This window comes from Nerophis ophidion, linkage group LG18 (assembly GCF_033978795.1).
Source record: "Nerophis ophidion isolate RoL-2023_Sa linkage group LG18, RoL_Noph_v1.0, whole genome shotgun sequence".
In the NCBI taxonomy this organism is placed as follows: domain Eukaryota; kingdom Metazoa; phylum Chordata; class Actinopteri; order Syngnathiformes; family Syngnathidae; genus Nerophis; species Nerophis ophidion.
The window spans coordinates 13793999-13812711 of record NC_084628.1 but is presented as its reverse complement, the minus strand read 5'-3'; the positions used below and the strand labels follow the sequence as shown (position 1 = coordinate 13812711).

General features: G+C 41.6%; 1 protein-coding gene across 3 annotated transcripts in view; it reads left to right on the top strand.

Moving 5' to 3' along the window:
* sacs (sacsin molecular chaperone) overlaps positions 1-14987 on the top strand; it is a 30835-nt gene extending 15848 nt beyond the window's left edge. For all 3 annotated transcript variants that reach the window (XM_061878792.1, XM_061878793.1, XM_061878791.1), the window contains one exon: positions 2086-14987. In XM_061878792.1, coding sequence (XP_061734776.1) covers positions 2086-13637 — 11552 coding nt within the window. In that variant the 3' untranslated portion in view covers positions 13638-14987. The remainder of the gene's footprint in view (positions 1-2085) is intronic.
* The last annotated feature ends 3726 nt before the right edge of the window (positions 14988-18713 follow it).

Here is an 18713-nt window from a genome sequence, read left to right as displayed (position 1 = left end):
GCAGTCTTTTCTTTTCAACAGTGTATTCTAGGGTCATGTCTACATATATGAATTTAGAGATGGAATCTTTTAATTTTTCAGTGTCTACGGGACTGTTAGTCATATAGAGTGTCTTTGGATAACAACTCCTTTAGGCTCGTTTAGTGTGTTTTTCTTTGTATTAATTTGTGGTTTTGAGGTAACGTTAGTATTTTGTCACATTTTAAAACTGTCTCTGTAATGGTTTTCATGCCTTGTCTTTAAGTGATAGAAAATAATAGACATGTTCAAGTTGTTAGCAACGACTGTTGTTTTGCAGATTAGCCTACCAATGTTTGGTCAGGGTCTGACTTTTTTTAATCCAAACAAAAAATTTGGCGTTCCTCTTTTTGGCACCAATTCCTCTCTGTAGTTCTTCGCAATATCGCACAGCATAAAAAAAGAAATCGGACGGTACTTTTAAAAGTACCCAATTAGGTACCCATCCCTACCTGAGCCTAAATTTTTTCTTGTACATCGTCTCTGTCAAAAGAAAACACATGACACCTTTTTTGGTTTGCATTTACTGTGTGTTGCATTTTGGTTGATGCATTACTAAAAACAACTGAGTAGTTTGGATTTTCTAAAATCTAGTGCTGGGGTGTCAAATGTACGGCCCGCGCCTGGATCAGGCCCGCGAACAGGCTTATTTGGCCCGCGAGACGACTTTGCTCAGTATAAAAATCTCATCTTTAATCCAAAGAAAAAAGTTTTGCGTCCCCCCGTTTTGGCACCAATTCCTCATTGGAGTTCTTCGCAATATCGAAAAGCATAAAAAGAAATCGGACGGTACTTTTAAAAGTACAGAATTTCCTCATTGGAGTTCTTCGCAATATCGCACAACATAAAAAAGAAATCGGACAGTACTTTTAAAATACAGAATTAGGTACCCATCCCTACCTGAGCCTAAATGTTTTCTTGTACATCGTCTCTGTCAAAAGAAAACACTTAAAACCTTTTTTGGTTTGCATTTACTGTGTGTTGCATTTTGGTTGATGCATTACTAAAAACAACTGAATAGTTTGGATTGTCTAAAATCTAGTGCAGGGGTGTCAAATGTACGGCCTGCGGCTGGATCAGGCCCGCGAACATGCTTATTCGGCTCGCAAGATGACTTTGCTCAATATAAAAATGAGCTGAAATTTTTGAATGAAATAAACGGCTGATCTAAATATGTCCACCGGATGACTTTATAGCAATTCAATGTCTCAACTGCGCATGACTTCACTTCATTCGGAGTGGAGCTATGTGCCGTGTTAAGAGAGGAGAATAAAGTCAACTTGTACGTACTTACGCTGCTTAATAGTAATAGTAATGATTCAAAATGTGGATTGTTACAATCATACCTTCATTGTCAAAGATGATGTTGGTAAAGTAACCAGCGACACTTCTACCCTCCCAAAAATGCTTTTGAAAATCTGTTCATTTTGTGTTGTACAGGAAATGAACATATGAACATGAACATATTTCAGCACATAAATACACTGAAATAATATGTATCCCCTTCTAACTTCATGTGTGACTGAAGAAATTAATCCAAATTCAGACGTGTTTTTGTAGATGATGCCACATATTTACAGAATAAACCACTTCATATTAGTACATCAGTTGAGGAAATCAGTAAATTAAATTAATAACATTCTGTAATTTGATTTTGATATTGTTATTCATTCCATCTTGGGATGGATTAAAAATTAACAGCAATGGTAGCATTTTAAAATTCTGACGGACTCCATTTGACTGATAAACATTATCACATAATTTATTCAGAAAGTATGAATAACGACAAATGTTGGTAGACTACTATTAACTGCAAAATGTAAGTGTTAAAAAAAACATTTTGATTTTTACATTTTCAGAATGTGCTTAGTCTATTTTTAAACAAAGAAAACAATTTGAGGTTGTCTTTATTTTTAAGCTATGCCCTAATTTTACCTTGAGAATGGATTGTCCTCCATGTGGCCACTGAGCTAAAATGAGTTTGACACCCCTGGTCTAGTGTATGCATTAATAATATGCATGACATTAAAGATGTTCTTTGTCCATTTTTTAATTTCATTTAAACAGGAAGACCCTGCACTCAGCTACAAACGTTGAACCCTGATCGCTCCGCTCGTCTCATCAAGGAGATCCTTTCAACAGCTTGGCCAAACAGAAACTTCATTACCCAGTGGGAACCTGGAAACCATGAGCTGAAACATCCAACAATTTCTTGGCTAAAGATGATTTGGAAGCACCTCTACATACATTTTGCCGATGACCTAAGTACCTTTGATGACATGCCTTTGATTCCATTTGTTCCACTGGAGGAGAGCGTAGAAAGAGTTCTGCTTCTACGGCTCAAATTTCCATCCCCTATCATCATTGTAGATGAAGAGGAAACACCACTATCGGAAGGCCTCCTAGAAGTTATGGAAAAACTTGGTGCAGTGGTGATGAAAAAGCAGGATCCATGCTTGCAACATCCACAGCTCAAAAATTACATCCGTCCCTGCTGTCCTGGAATGTTGCTGCAAATTATGGATAGAATGTCAACACAGCGTTTAGCCAGCCAAGTCTCATCTTTTTCCGTCAAGGAGAGGATTATGCTCCGAAACTTCCTATCTGGATTGTCTGATGTTACAGAGAAGGAAAAACATACTCTGCTTGAGCTATCCATCTTTGAGAAAGTTGGGACCTGTAGTGAAGGCACCTCAGCTTTTACGTCACTCAGAGGGGCTAGAGCTTTACATCACAGAGCAAAGTACCCACCGGATGTAAAAATATCTCTTTGCCTGGTGGGCTCCCGTGATGAAGAGTCCATTCGCCTCATCAAGAAACTAAAAATTCCGCAAGTGAAAACAACAGAGTGTCTGAGAATGATCATCCTGGACATTGAAAGTGGATTCTACAATACAGAGGAGATAACCAAAATATTGCTTTGGGCCCTTAAACATTTAGCGTTCCTAAAAAATGAAAACTCCTCTGTTATCGGATGGCTTTCTGCCCTTAAATTTATTCAAATGCCTTGTGGAAAGTTGCTGAAAGCCTCAGAACTTTTTGATCCAGATCTAGAGATTCTACAGAATTTGTTCTATCAAGAAGAGGAAACCAGGTTTCCAACAAGTACATTTACGTCATCCGCCGATATTCTGCATTCACTGAGACAGCTGGGGCTAAGAAATGAAGTACAGCTCAGTGAGAAAGATATTATTCGAGTGGCAAAAAAGATAGAGGAATTACAAAGCACCCCTGAGCCCGAGTGGGATTTCATAATAAAAAAGTCGAAAACACTTCTGCAGATCCTCAACAGACAAACCAGGCTGGTGAAATCAACAGATGCTCAGGTATCTTTGCGAAAACTAAAATGGGTCCCTGTCTGCAAAGACAGGCCTCCGACCTATCCTAAATCCCTTGCATGGGTTGGAGATACTCTTCATATTTCCTCTCTGTCTCAGATGTGCGACATATCTCATGCAGTTCTTGTAGGATCTTCAGTAGCCCTTGTTGAACACACATCTGCTGGTATGAAGAAAGCACTGAAACTAACTGTTGAGCCACAAGTGGATCAGGTACTGCAGCACTTGAAAGCTGTCAATGACTGGCATAAATCCCAGGCTTTCACTACAGAGGATTGGTATCAATTCCAGCAGATCCTGTTTGAGATATATGGCTTCATGCAAGCTCATCTCGAGGATGCCAGAGAAGCAATGACATCACTACCTTTTGATTGGGTGTGGACAGGAAAGACATTCTCGTCTCCTTGCCAAACGGTGGTAAAACCGCTGTCAAATTTAGACCTGCAGCCTTACCTCTACTCCCTCCCCAAAACCATGAGAAAGTTTCACAAGCTTTTCAAGTTTTGTGGCTCACTCGAAGAGGTTTGCGCAAACCACGTGCTGAATGTCATCAGCACCATCCAGCAAAGAAGTCAAGGTGAGATCACCAAGGAAGAAAGTAAACATGATATCTTGCTTTTGATCAACATCCTGAGGTGGCTTTATAACAATCAAATACAAGTTGAGACCAACATGCATGTGCCAATTCTTTGCTACAAGGATCCAAGCAAATTAGCAATGAGGCCCATTCATGAATGCACATACTGTGACATCAAAGTGGACGACTTAAATGACTTACTTGATGATGCATCGGAGCCAATCATATTAATCCACGATGATATCCCCATGAAAACAGCAGAGTGGCTAAAAGTTCCATGTTTGAGCACAAGGCTGATCAACCCAGAGAATCTTGGCTTTGAACAGTCAGGCCAACGTGAACCTCTGACAGTTCGAATAAAGAACATTCTTGAGGAATACCCATCTGTGGCAGACATTTTTAAAGAGCTGCTCCAAAATGCAGATGATGCAAGTGCAACAGAGTGTAGTTTTCTTATTGATATGAGAAAAAATACTGACATCCGAGAGAACCTCCTCGACCCTGGCATGATAGTGTGCCATGGGCCCTCCTTATGGTCTTACAACAGCTCAGTATTCACAGACACAGACTTCCTGAACATCACTAGATTAGGCGGGTCAGTGAAGAGATGTGAGGCAGACAAAGTCGGGAAGTTTGGTTTGGGCTTTAACTCAGTTTATCACATCACTGATATCCCTATTATAATGAGCAGAGAGTTCATGATCATGTTTGATCCAAATATCAATCACATCAGCAAGCACATCAGAGACCAGTCTAATCCAGGCATCAAAATCAACTGGAGCAAACAGCAGAAGCGCTTAAGAAAATTTCCAAACCAGTTCAAACCATTTATTAACGTCTTCAACTGTCAGCTTCCTCTTGCTCAGGATTTACCATACAAATACAACGGAACATTGTTCAGGCTGCCTTTCAGAACAGAGCAGGAGGCCTCTGTAAGTGAAATTAGTAGCTTATACTACAACATCACGGATATCTACTCTCTTGTTGATGAGTTCAGCATATGTGGCCATCGGTTCATTCTGTTTACTCAACATGTAGGAAGTATGGTCCTAAAATACCTAAAATTTGAGGAACCAAATCCTGCTGGAGCTCAAGCTGTTGTCACCATTAACAAAAGTGTGTGGTCATCCAAAGCCTCATATGGACCATTGAGTATCCTAAAATCTGCCGCCAAGGTCATGAAGAAAGTAGCAAACACCCACAAAGTACCCTCTGATATTCCTAAATCTGGCTGCATTATTCGTGTTACTGTGGAGGAGTTCCATAATGTCTTCAAGCGCATTGTTGATCTTCACTCCCCGTTGTTCAGAGGTTCAGAGGAAGATCCTAACCAGTACTTTGAAATGGCTGCAAAAGGGATTCAGACAAGAAGATTAACAGATGAAATTCCCCAGAAGGCAGTGGAGGTCACCAACTGGCTAATATGTTCGTGCATGGATGGAAATGAAGCTCTCAAATTTTCCCTCAACGACAGTGGAAAAAGACTGGGACTCGTGCCATGTGGGGGAGTAGCTGTTCTGCTTACAGAAGAGGAGAACCGTAAATGGACAGTTAGGTCAAATGCCACCCCGATTGGAGAGGTGTTCTGCTATCTACCTCTCAGAATAAAAACAGGCCTACCAGTCCACATTAATGGATGCTTTGCTGTAACTTCCAATCGCAAAGAGATCTGGAAGACTGACACCAAAGGGAGATGGAATGCTGTGTTCATGAGACACGTTATTGTTCAGGCCTATCTAGCAGCACTTACAATGCTTCGCCTCATGGCTGAAAGTGGAGAACTCCTTGACTACAACTACTATGTGGCATGGCCCGATCCAAGTCAGGTGCATGATGACTTCACATTAGTCAGTCAAGGGGTCTACCAAGAAATAGCCAAAGGAGGTGATGGGGAGCAGGCAAAGGTTTTCTCTGATGGCAAAACCTGGGTTTCAATCAAATATGTCAGATTTCTCGATGATACCCTACTCTGTAAACCAAACATTGGTCCAGCTTCTTTCCAAATATTCTTGAAATATCTGAGAAAGAGTGGCTCACAAAACCTTTGTGCTGTTGAACTTCCTGACTGGGTGAAGGAGGGATTTGAAGATGCTGGATGTAAGAGAGCGTTGATGGAAAATACCCTGACAGAGAGGGAGTTTTTTGCAGATGTATTTTTCCCTCATATCGAGGAAATTGACAAAGAGCTTCGAGATCCCTTAATGCAGTATGTTTTGAATGATAAAATGGAAGAACTTGAATCAATGCTTAAAGTAACTCCTTGCATCCCTTGCTCTGGTCTCAACAAGGAGCTGGTTTTACCCTCCCGACTAATTCACCCTGATGGCAGAGTTGCCAAACTGTACAGCAATGATGATGGAAGATTTCCTGAGGGAAGCACGAAAGACTACTTAAATCCGGTATGCTTAGTCAAGCTCATGCAGTTGGGTATGGTGAAGGACGATCTGTCTTGGGAAGATCTGATTGAACGCACTGAATCAGTCGCTGTTTTGAATGAAAGTGATCACACAGCTGCATGCTTTCGCAGCAGCATATTGCTCAGCCTTATCGATGAGAAACTAAAAATGAAAGACCATGGAACACCTGAGCTCATAGAGAAACTACAAAACATCAAATTCCTACCATTTCTAACAAGACCTGCAGGGTTTTCACTGCCATGGCAAGGGAATAACTTTCCCCCAACGACAATGTTCTCTTCAAAAGAGCTCTTCACAATCGAACATCAGGACATTGTTTGTCTGATGAAGACAGTGCTAAATGAGAATTCCCCATCTTTTAAAGGATGTGGTGCAATGTCATTGGCTGTGAAAGACTGTCTGGGTTTAATAAAGAAGCCCTCAGTTGAGCTAGTGATCAGTCAACTCAAGAAGTTATCTCAGTCATTCGATGGCGTAACGCTCTATCAAGAAAACATAACAAATGCCTGTTACAAGCATCTACATGAGGAGATGCTTCAGTGCCAGACTGCAAAAGAGCAAATAAGTGTGGAATTGAAAACATTTAACTCAATTTTGGTGGAGAACACATATGTGAATCCTTCCAAAGTTGCATTCCACCTAAATTTTGATGCAGCCCCACACCTTTATCAGCTCCCTAACAAATACAGAAACAGCTGTCGGGAGCTTTTTGAAACTGTTGGAACACAGGCCAGTTTCACAGTGAATGATTTCTCAGCAGTACTTGAAGTTATGAAGCAAGAATGTGGGCGAAGGGCTCTCTCCGAAGAGAATTTCCAGTTGTGCCGCAGAATTATAAGCGAAGGGATATGGAGTTTAATACGCGATAAAACTCAAGAATTCTGCCAAGCAAATTATGGTACCATTCTTTTACCCGACTGTAATCTGACTCTGCAGCCATCAAAGTCTCTGTGCTACAATGACTGTCCTTGGATCAAAGTCAGGGACAGCTCTGTCAAGTACTGCCACGGGGATATTCCAAGGGAAGTTGCCTTGAAACTAGGAGCTATCCCCAAACGTCACAAAGCCTTGGAGAGGTACGCGTCAAATGTATGTTTCATTGCACCTGGAAGTGAGTTTGGCCAAAAAGAAAAGCTTACAAGTAGAATCAAAAGCATTCTGGATGCTTACCCATCAGAAAAAGAGATGCTGAAAGAGCTGCTTCAAAATGCAGATGATGCCAAAGCTACCGAAATCTACTTTGTCTTTGACCCCAGGACACACCCCACAGACAGAATCTTTGACGACAAATGGATTCAGATGCAAGGTCCTGCACTTTGTGTTTATAACAACCAGCCTTTCACTGAGGATGACATCAGAGGTATACAAAATCTTGGAAGAGGAACAAAAGAGGCAAATCCAGGAAAGACGGGTCAGTATGGCATTGGATTCAACTCTGTCTACCACATCACTGACTGCCCCTCCTTCATCTCAAACAATGATATTTTGTGCATCTTTGACCCACACGCACATTATGCACCTGGGGCAACATCTGTGAGTCCCGGAAGAATGTTTCGAGATTTAGATTCTGACTTCCGAACTCAATTTTCAGATGTTCTTAATCTATACTTAGGAGCTCATTTCAAATTGGAACGCAGCACAATGTTCCGATTCCCCATCCGCTCTACAGATATGGCAAAGACATCAGAAATCAGCTCCATTCCAGCATCAGACAGAATGGTGCAAAACCTCCTTGAAAAGCTCAAACATGATGGTGCAGAGCTCCTAATGTTTCTCAACCATATGGAGAAAATCTCCATCTGTGAAGTTAACAATTCGACAGGAGAATTAAAAGTGCTTTACTCTGTTACAGCTAAAATAACAGATTCTGATCGCTTAAAACGCAAACAGTTTCACGCCTCCGTCATTGACAGCGTAACCAAAAAGAAGCAGCTCACAGCTATTCCAGTCCAACAGATAACCTACACTTTAGACATAGAGGACACAGAAGGCAACTTGACCACATGGATGATCTGCAATCGTTCCGGCTTCCCTAACATGGAACTTGTCTCCAAAAGTGTCATCTCTGCACACAAGAATGAGGATATAACATTATTTCCACGTGGAGGGGTGGCAGCATGTGTCAGCCACAACTACAAAAAACCCCACAGAGCGTTTTGCTTTCTGCCACTATCACTTGAAACCGGCCTCCCTTTTCATGTAAATGGCCATTTTGCCCTCGACTCCGCCCGAAGAAACCTGTGGAGAGATGACAATGGAGTTGGTGTGAGGAGTGACTGGAACAATAATTTGATGATGTCGCTGATAGCGCCTGCTTGTGTGGAGCTTCTTACTCAGATTAAAAAACGCTACTTCCCAGGTCCTGATCCAACAATGACTGTGCTGCAAGGAACTCCCCTTCATACTGCAAAAGACCTCTTGAAAAAGTTCTTGTTTTTCTTCCCAGTGAACAGGATTGATATCCAGCCAGATTGGTACTGCCTGGTCAAAGCCGTGTACAGTTGTATCTATACAGACCTGAAACGCCTTCTGCCCGTAGTTAGAACATCACAGATGGACAACTCTGATATGCACTCAGTCATTTACATCTCATGGGCTAGTACATCCACTGCTACCAAGGGCCGAGCCTTTTTTGACAATCTGCTACAAGATGAACTCCAGAACCTGAAAAAAACAGACTACAATATCACGTCCAGAAAGTCTGTGGCTGAGAATGTTTACAGGCTGAAGACCTTGCTTCTGGATATTGGTTTTAACCTGGTTTACAGTTGCGATGAGACTGCCAATCTCTACTTATGTTTGGTGGATGCAGGAATACCACTTAGTTATGTGACTCCAGCGGAAGTCCGCAACTTTCTTTCCACTTTCTCATCACCGGACTCTGCTTGCCATGTAGGAAAGCTTCCTTGTCGCCTCCCACAATCCAACTACAAACATCTTCATAACCTGAAGCTTATTGTTGACTACTGTTTTAAGGATATTGAAGCCGATGAAACCATAATTGAAGGCTTGCCCTTGTTGCTCACAATGGACAATACCCTTCAGGTGTTTGACACCAAGAAACAAAAATTTCTAACATCCCATCATGAGCTGATCCCTTCCAGAAAAGAAATGTTCATGAATACAATGTATCTCAAATACAACAGCATTATGTTTGAGGCAGAACTCGCAAAAGTTTTTGACATCAGCAGCTTTGGTGACCTACTGGGATCTATTCTTCCGAGGGAGTATCGAACAAAGATTCCTGTTAAGTGGAGAGACACGTTTGGAAGCGAATCCTGGCTTAAAGGTGTGTGGAACTTCATCAGTGAGAGTGTTGCATTCAAGGAGGATCAAAGGGATGTCAAACCATGTTTTGACATTGTGCTTGACATCCTTAGAGAATGGGCCTTGCTGCCAGGTATCAAATTCATGGCGAGAGAAAAGCTAGTTGTCCCCGAGTATGATATGCTTCTACCATTGAGTTGTCTAAACATCGCCATATTTCCCCATGGCCAAAATGACAAAATCTTCCACACCCTAATGAAAGCAGGGTGCATCCAAATAGCTGTGAACAAAATCAGTTCAAAAGAAAACCCAATCATGCCTTGTCTGTCACAGCATACTGCAAACATTGAAAGTCCACCAAGTATTCTAAAAGCTCTTGAGTACATGATACAGACGTCTGCGTTCAAGGCGACAAGCCTCACTGATAAGGACTTTGAGGCCCTTCTGTTGTATTTCACCTGCAACCTGGCTAGCCTCACACAGCAGCATGTACACAGCCTAAAACTCCTGCCATGCTTTAAGTCTGTTAGTGGGCGATACATCAGCATTTCAAGTTATGGGTCCATTTATGTGCTTGCGAAAAACATCCCCACTGCCGACATTGACAAATGGGCACACGCGACCTCTTTTGCCTTTCTTGCTGACAATCCACAGTTGAGAGAACTGTACACTTTCCTCGGCTGCACAGCAATTGATGACATTGAAATCTATCTCCATCACCTACTGCCAAAATTTGAAAGTCTTTCCTATCATGCTAAATCTGAGCACATTGTCTATTTGAAGGAGAGACTGTTGTCAATGGAAGAGTCATGTGAGATGAGGGATCTTCTGTTTGATAAATTAGAAGGACTGATGTTCATCTATGACTATTCAAACAGACTCAGGCCTGCCAAGTTTTTCTACGACGAAACAGTGAAGGTGTTTGAAGTCATGCTTCCCAGAAAGTCATTCATACCAAGTGATTTTTTCAGAAAGGTGGAGCAAGTGTCAAAACCCAAGAACGGAACATTGTCGCTCTCCTCGTGGATAGCTTTTCTAAGAAAAACTGGCCTCAAGCATGAAGTGTCGCAGCAGCATATTCTTCAGTTTGCAAAAGAGGTCAGCATCAAGTCACAAACGGAGAGCTGGACAAAAGACAAAGTGCAAAACATCATTGATGTCCTCTTGAATCATATTTTCAAGGAAAGGGTAGACCTCTTTCAAGGCTCTTTTCTCAAAGAGCTCTCAATGATACCATTCCTTTGCCCTGAGAGAGCCCCAAAAGAGCTAATCAAACTTCATTCACAGTACCAAGAAATCAGCGGAACACTTCCCTTGATTCGTTTCAGTGGCTCTCAAGTAAACCCCAAATTCAAGCAAACAGATGTAATTCACTTAGTCTGGACAGCTTGTCCAATCTTGCCCGAAAAAGCAACCCCTTCAAGCATTAAGGAGCAGGAGGGGACAACGCTCGCTGGACAAGAACAGCTAGATGAAGTGCTGAGCATATTAGGTGTCAACTTGGACCCATTGTTGGAAAAAGTAATTAGTAACTGCAAGAATGTCTGCAACATATCCAATCTGGATGATGAAATGGTCAAAACCAGGAACAAAGTCTTGAGGTCCACCTACGAATTCTTAAATGCGGATAAAAGAGATTTCCGCTACCAACTTCGTGGGGTTGCTTTTGTCATGGTGGAAGATGGCTGGAAGTTGCTGAAATCTGAAGAAGTCGTAATTAATTTAGACAATGAATCTGACTTCAAACCCTACTTGTACAAATTACCACTGGACCTCGGTACCTTCCATCAGCTATTTAAACTTTTGGGGACCGAGGATGTTGTGTCAACCAAGCAGTATGTCGAGGTTCTCTGGCGTATTTACAGAAGTTCTGAAGGCAAGCAGCTTGACCCTAATGAGATGAGAACTGTAAAAAGGGCAGTGTCCGGATTGTTCAAGTCACTTCACAATGATCCAGTTGAAATGCGCAAAGATCTTGACAGTCTCAGAGATTTGACCTTTTATCTGCCGAGTCATGACGGACGACTAGCCAAATCCAACAGTCTGGTCTATGATGACGCCCCGCACTACAAGACTAGAATTCAGGGAAACGTTGGTGTCCAGATGCTTGTGGACATGAGCCAGTGTTACCTGGGCAAAGATCACGCTTTCCATACCAAGCTGATCATGCTGCTTCCACAGAATCTAAGGCCAAAACTGCTGAGTAGCATCCTTGAAGAGCAGTTGGATGAAGACTCTCCAAAAATGTGCCAGTTTGGAGCACTGTGTTCTCTCCAAGGCCGTCTGCAGCTGTTGCTCTCTTCTGAGCAGTTCATCACGGGACTGATCCGAATCATGAAACATGAGAACGACAATGCATACCTCGTGAACGAGGATAAAGCTGTACGGCTGTGCAAAGCACTCTGCGAAGGACTGAAGGTATCTTGTTTTGAGAAACTCCAGACGACCTTAAGAGTAAAAGGATGTAGCCCCATCTCGCACAGTCGCAGTGAAACACTCGCCTTCCTTAAGAGGTACGGAACGGCTGTCATCCACCTCTACATCCAGCATTCGGACAGCAAAGACATCAACTTCCTTTTATCTCTGGCCATGACGTTGAAGTCTGCTACAGACAATTTGATCTCTGACACGTCCTATCTTATCGCCATGTTGGGCTGCAATGACATCTACAGAATCACAGAGAAACTGGACAACCTAGGTGTGAAGTACGACTCCACTGAACCTTCCAAACTTGAGCTACCCCTTCCTGGAACGCCAATTCCAGCTGAGATACACCACACGCTCCTCATGGACCCATTGAATGTGTTCTACCCTGGAGAGTATGTGGGTTATCTTGTCGACTCAGAAGGAGGAGACATCTATGGATCCTATCAGCCCACGTACACCTATGCAATCATTGTTCAGGAGGTGGAGCGAGAAGAGGATGAAAATGTGACTTTCCTTGGAAAATACTTTCAAATTGACATTGGTTACAGCGAATACAAAGTAGTCAGCTCCCTCGACTTGTACAAGTTCTCCAGACAAGATGAAAGTGCCAACCTGCGGGAGACCAGCGCATCGTCAACCCCTACAAGTCCAGAATGTCGTCCATCAGCCCAGCAGATGATGCCCCCTCTGTTTTCGAGTAAGGACAACCAGAGACCTACTTCCCTAAAACAGTCCCCCAAAAAGATCAAGCTCAACACTTTGCCTGAGATCTTAAAAGAGGTTACCTCAGTAGTAGAGCAGGCATGGAAACTTACTGACACGGAGAGAAAGAAAATCCTGCGGCGATTGTATCTCAAGTGGCACCCGGACAAAAACGCAGAAAATCTTGACATTGCAACCGAAGTCTTCAAGCATTTACAGAATGAGATCAACAGAATGGAAAAGCAGTCTTTGGCTGACCAGCAAAATACAGACCGAGCTTCCAGGAGACCTTACTCGACATCCTCCGCTCGCTACCAGTCAGAGAAGTTCTCCTTTCAAAGGTTTTATTCATCATGGAACCAGGAGGCCACCAGCCACAAGACAGAGAGGCAGCACTTCAAGGCACCTCACACAAGCTATGCAGGTTCTTCGCACACTCATCGCTTCTTTGTGCCACCTACTTTCAAGACAGTAGGAAACCCCGTAGAAGCCCGTAGATGGCTCAGGCAAGCCAGAGCCAACTACTCGGCTGCTCGCAACGACCTCCACAAAAACGCCAACGAATGGGTCTGCTTCAAATGCTACCTGGCCACAAAGCTCGCTCTCATCGCTGCCGACTACGCTGTAAGAGGAAAGTCGGACAAGGATGTGAAGCCTACGGCCCTGGCGCAGAAGGTGGAGGAGTACAACACTCACTTAGCGGGGCTTGCCAGTGACGTCCAGATATTGGAGGGTTACGGCGTGGACAGTCTGAGAACACGCTACCCTGATCTTCTGCCATTTCCGCAGATCCCCAATGACAGATTCACATCGGAGGTGGCCATGAGAGTCATGGAATGTACTGCCAGGATTATTATCAAGCTTGAAAATTTTGTCCAGCACAAAATATAACTTCTTTCTATGACAACTGTGTGCTAACTCCAAGTATCTAGCTGGCAGTGGATGCCACGGTCCTGGGAAGAAATTAGGACAAATTCTCAATGACTTACGGACATTAAGTTCCAACCATGTGTCGCTTGATGGAGGCCAAGTTTTTTTTTTTTCAGAAACAAGTCTACCAAATCCTGGTTATTTGACATTTCAAGTCAATCTGGCTGAATGTCATATTTTGCGCTTAAATAACAGCGCCACCGAGGAGTGGATTTAGAGGTGCATTCTTTGTCAACTTTTATGTACATCGTTTCAGGAGTAGAAGAGTTACAACTTGTGGTGTCCTCAATTTTTATGACTTTATAAAAGCACTTGCGGATGGTCAATTCATTAGTTAAAAATGTGAAGAAAAAAGTGCGTATACTGTACATAATTGCCTCAGCAATACGTTTAATTTACCAAAGTCTTTGACCTTGATTTAGTTTTTTAATGCTGCTCTTTACATATTTTTTTATAAAATGTATATTTTCTTGCTACAAAAACAGAGGAATGTATGTAGCGGGAAAAAACAGGTAACGTGTAAATGTCAACTATTGTCATGCATTGCCCCCTCTTTACAAATTATCAGTGTTTTTTTTATTGTTCCTGTTATAAGTTGGACATTTTATGCAACCTAGTCTTTTATTGTTTATGGATTGAGCACTTTTTTAAATTGTTATCATCATACTATTGCACTTCACTCTACAGCATTTTTCAACACTGTCAAATGAATGATTTTTGCTTACTGTCTTTTTTGTTTTTAATGTTTGTTAAATACTTTTCTGACCATCAGTCGTCTTCAAAGCTTATTTGGACTAATGTTTACACAGAGCAAGAAAACATGCCGAAGCTGGCGTTAAAAAATATTATTTACATGATTTACTGATCAAATAATTATCAGTAGGTTTGAATAAAACATGTTATTTATATATTGGAACTACGTTTTCAGGTTTAGGGAATTTAAACATTTGCAGTTTTAGCAACTTTTAAATTAAATGGTTATGAACATGCTTGCTAAAACAATAGCAGTCTCTCATGCAGCATAACAATCTAGCTCATATTTTTTGTTGCTGATATACAATTTTTTTTTATTGCAATTAGGCTTGGTCATAGCGTGCAAAGACCCCCAGACATCCGTCTAAATGCTCCAAAAGCCATTGTGTACATTTTGTAGCACCCCATGTCACCGTAGTAACATAATGGAATACTTGCAAACAGTCACGTAAAAGTAACATTTTTATATAATTTTTTTTAATGAGGTGTTTGACTGGAAAAGGTTTGGACACACATGTTGTACTCATATAATATTTAACTTTTTACAGTTTTTGTTTGAGAATTATGTCGTAGAGATTGATCAAACCATTGAAACTTCACAAACATAAAGTTCTATTCTTGAGAAGTATGTATAGTTATGCTATGTTTTTTTTTTAACATTGATGCTATTTAAAAAATGCATTAATTGAATTATATAATATTTTATACAACCTTTTTGTGTTTAATGTTTAGTAAATATACAATAATGACAAGTCATTCAAATATTTAATTTCAATCATTATAATTTTTAACTACAGTAATACCATTTCAATCTGTTGGTTTTTAATAAATGTTTGAATATAAAACATACTTTTTCAAAATAATTAGTCATATACTTTCAATAATTGCTTACGATGTCTAAGTACAGTAATACTATTTACATGTGGTAGATTTTCATGAATATTTGTACAGTATTAATGATATACCAGTAGTATTCGAACAATTTAACAAATATGCCCCATCCATCCATCCATCCATCCATCCATTTTCTACCGCTTGTCCTTTTTGGGGTCGCGGGGGGTGCTGCAGCCTATCTCAGCTGCATTCGGGTTGAAGGCGGTGTACACTCTGGACAAGTCGCTCATTGCTTGGTAACTACTCTTTCTTAGGAATGTTACTTTCAAAAACAAGTTGTAGTGACTTTGGTTGAATCAGTATAATCAAAATGATTGAGTACGTTCACAAGAGGGTGCCAAAGAGCACAGAAACCTGAACGACACAAAGTTGGCTCTTCCGGTGACTCCATGACGTGACACACAAGACTATCAGTCAATCAATGTTTATTTATAGAGCACTAAATCACAAGTGTCTCAAAGGGCTGCACAAACCACAACGGCATCCTAGGTACAGAGCCCACATAAGGGCAAGGAAAAACTCACACCCAGTGGGACGTTGGTGACAATGATGACTATGAGAATCCTTGGAGAGGACCGCATATGTGGGCAACGCACCGAACGCAATGGATGTCGAGCGGGTCCAACATGATATTGTGGAAGTCCAGTCCATAGTGGATCCAACATAACGGTGAGAGTCCAGTTCATAGTGGAGCCTGCAGGAAACCATCCTAAGCGGAGGCGGATCAGCAGCGCAGAGATGTCCCCTACACATGAACAGACTACACATGTCACAAAATAAGTTTGAGTCCGCCACGGTCAAGTGTATTTATCTGTATAATTGGACATTATAAAACATGAAATCCCAACATTTTCATTGGATAAATATAGTTTGTTGCAGCCAAATTTCCTTATTTATTTATATTGTTTTTAATTTGTTTTCTCTAATTGATTGCTGGCCTCTCTTCATGCTGTATTTCCTTTTGGGCACATTGCTCCGCCCACTTCCTCTTGAGAACCAGGAAGTGTTGACAGGGATGGGACCGTTGCTATGGTGCGGCTGCCATGGTAACTTAGTTTAATTGGGTTCAGTTGGGAGTACTCATGGGGCAATTGCATGGAGGACACAAACAGTTTTTGACGGTACCGTGCATAGTCAGGTCTCGCTGCACGGATTGTCATATCCAAACATATGTCCAAAGTACTGGACATTGAATCATTTGCACGCGTCAAAGTAGTCAACACAGTCGCCCTCAGTATCAGCTTAAAGCAGGGGTCTCAGACACGCGGCCCACAAGACGTTATTTTGCGGCCCCCTCCTTAATATGAAAGTTTAATGCTAGTGCGGCCCGCAAGTTTTATATGAATGGTGCTTGACAGCGTTGTGTTATTTGTGTCCAAAATGGCACTTTCAACGTTCTGGGTTGCCTACCCCTGCGTTCGTGGAAAAGCGGCTAATGAGTGAAAGTGACAGAGACGTTGCCATGGAGACGAGTGTTTTCTTACGTGCCTGGCTGCAGTCACTCCGCGACACCTGTACGTCAGTAACAACAGTCCCCGATAACCTGGACTAATTCAAACCGTTATTTGTTTTTTTTTTTTGTATAATTTGCAGTGCGTCACACCATGAACACTACATATTAGGGGTGTGGGGAAAAAAATCGATTCGAATACGAATGAAATCGAATACGTTGTGCGATTCAGAATCGATTCTCTTATTTTTTTTAAATCGATTTGTGAATGTGAGTGTGAATGTTGCCTGTCCATCTGTGTTGGCCCTGCGATGAGGTGGCGACTTGTCCAGGGTGTACCCCGCCTTCCGCCCGATTGTAACTGACATAGGCGCCAGCCCTGCCAACCCCCTCATAGTCATTTCCAGTGTTGTTTTGTGTGCAAGTTCTTAAATGTAACTTATCTGAACAATATCCAGTGTTGTGGTATTTAAATTAACTGGTATCCAGTGTGCTGTGGGGCCCTATTGTAGTGAATCACACCTGAGCTGTCATAAATTAATCAAATCTTGATTAGACACATAAACAATGTGATAACGAACATTAAACATTAATCACACTAGGGATCTAGATATCTGGTCAGGACACTCCTCACTCCTTTGCTTTCATCTTCATTGTCCGTTCGTATTGGTGACTTTATATCTTTATATACTTTGGACCGAGACGTTGAGTCCGCAACAAACATGGCGGACAATAACTGGTAGTCTGCTTTTCCAGTCCAAATGCATTCGCTGTTTTCCTCGACGGCTAAGCACACGCTACCTTTTTTTTTAAAATCACATCCACGGGAGCTCGCATTCTCATTGTCTCTCCTTTGATAAATGGATTAAGTTTTTCGCTAAGTAGCATCACAGCTGACCCGGTCGGACATTCGAACGTTCTCTTGCCGTCTGAGAAATGTTTTATCCCAAATGGCTGCAATAGCTTTCTCTTAAGGCAGGGGTAGGGAACCTATGGCTCTAGAGCCAGATGTGGCTCTTTTGATGACTGCACCTGGCTCTCAGATAAATCTTAGCTGACATTGCTCAACACGGTAAGTAATGAATAATTCCGCTGGTAATCACAGTGTCAAAAATAACGTTCAAAATATAAAACATTCTCATGCATTTTAATCCATCCATCCGGTTTCTACCACATCTGTTCAAGAAGTCGCATTAATGGTAAGAAGTACTTTATTTATTGTTGGTTATCCTCAGAATAACAATGTTATTAAAAAGAATAAGAGACTTATTATTATATATATATAGACATTATATAAAAATGTTGGTCTTACTTAAAAATGCATGCATTTAATTGTATTTAGTCTTAAAAAAAAATATGGCTCTCACAGTAATATTTGACTTGTATGGCTCTCTCACCCAAAAAGGTTCCTGACCCCTGTCTTAAAGGCCGACTGAAACCCACTACTACCGACCACGCAGTCTGATAGTTTATACATCAATGATGAAGTCTTAACATTGCAACACATGCCAATACGGCCTTTTTAGTTTACTAAATTGCAATTTTAAATTTCTTGCGGAGTTTCTTGTTGAAAAAGTTGTGGAATGATGACGCGTATGATGATGTGTGTTTGTGACGTCTCAGGTTGGAAGGGACATATTAGCCCAGCACCACTCACAGCTAAAAGTTGTCTCTTTTCATCGCATAATTACACAGTAATTTGGACATCTGTGTTGCTGAATCTTTTGCAATTTGTTCAATTAATAATGGAGACTATAAAGAAGAATGCTGTTGGTGGAAAGCGGTGGATTGCAGCTGCCTTTAGCACGGAAACAGAGCCAGTGTTTCTTTGTTGTGAAGCTTTAACACAGAGCAGTCAAGCGAACATGGTTCTCTATGTCAACCAGCAAGGTTTTGGATGGGAAAATTGTGATATTGAGTCAGCTCTTACCGGAGACTTC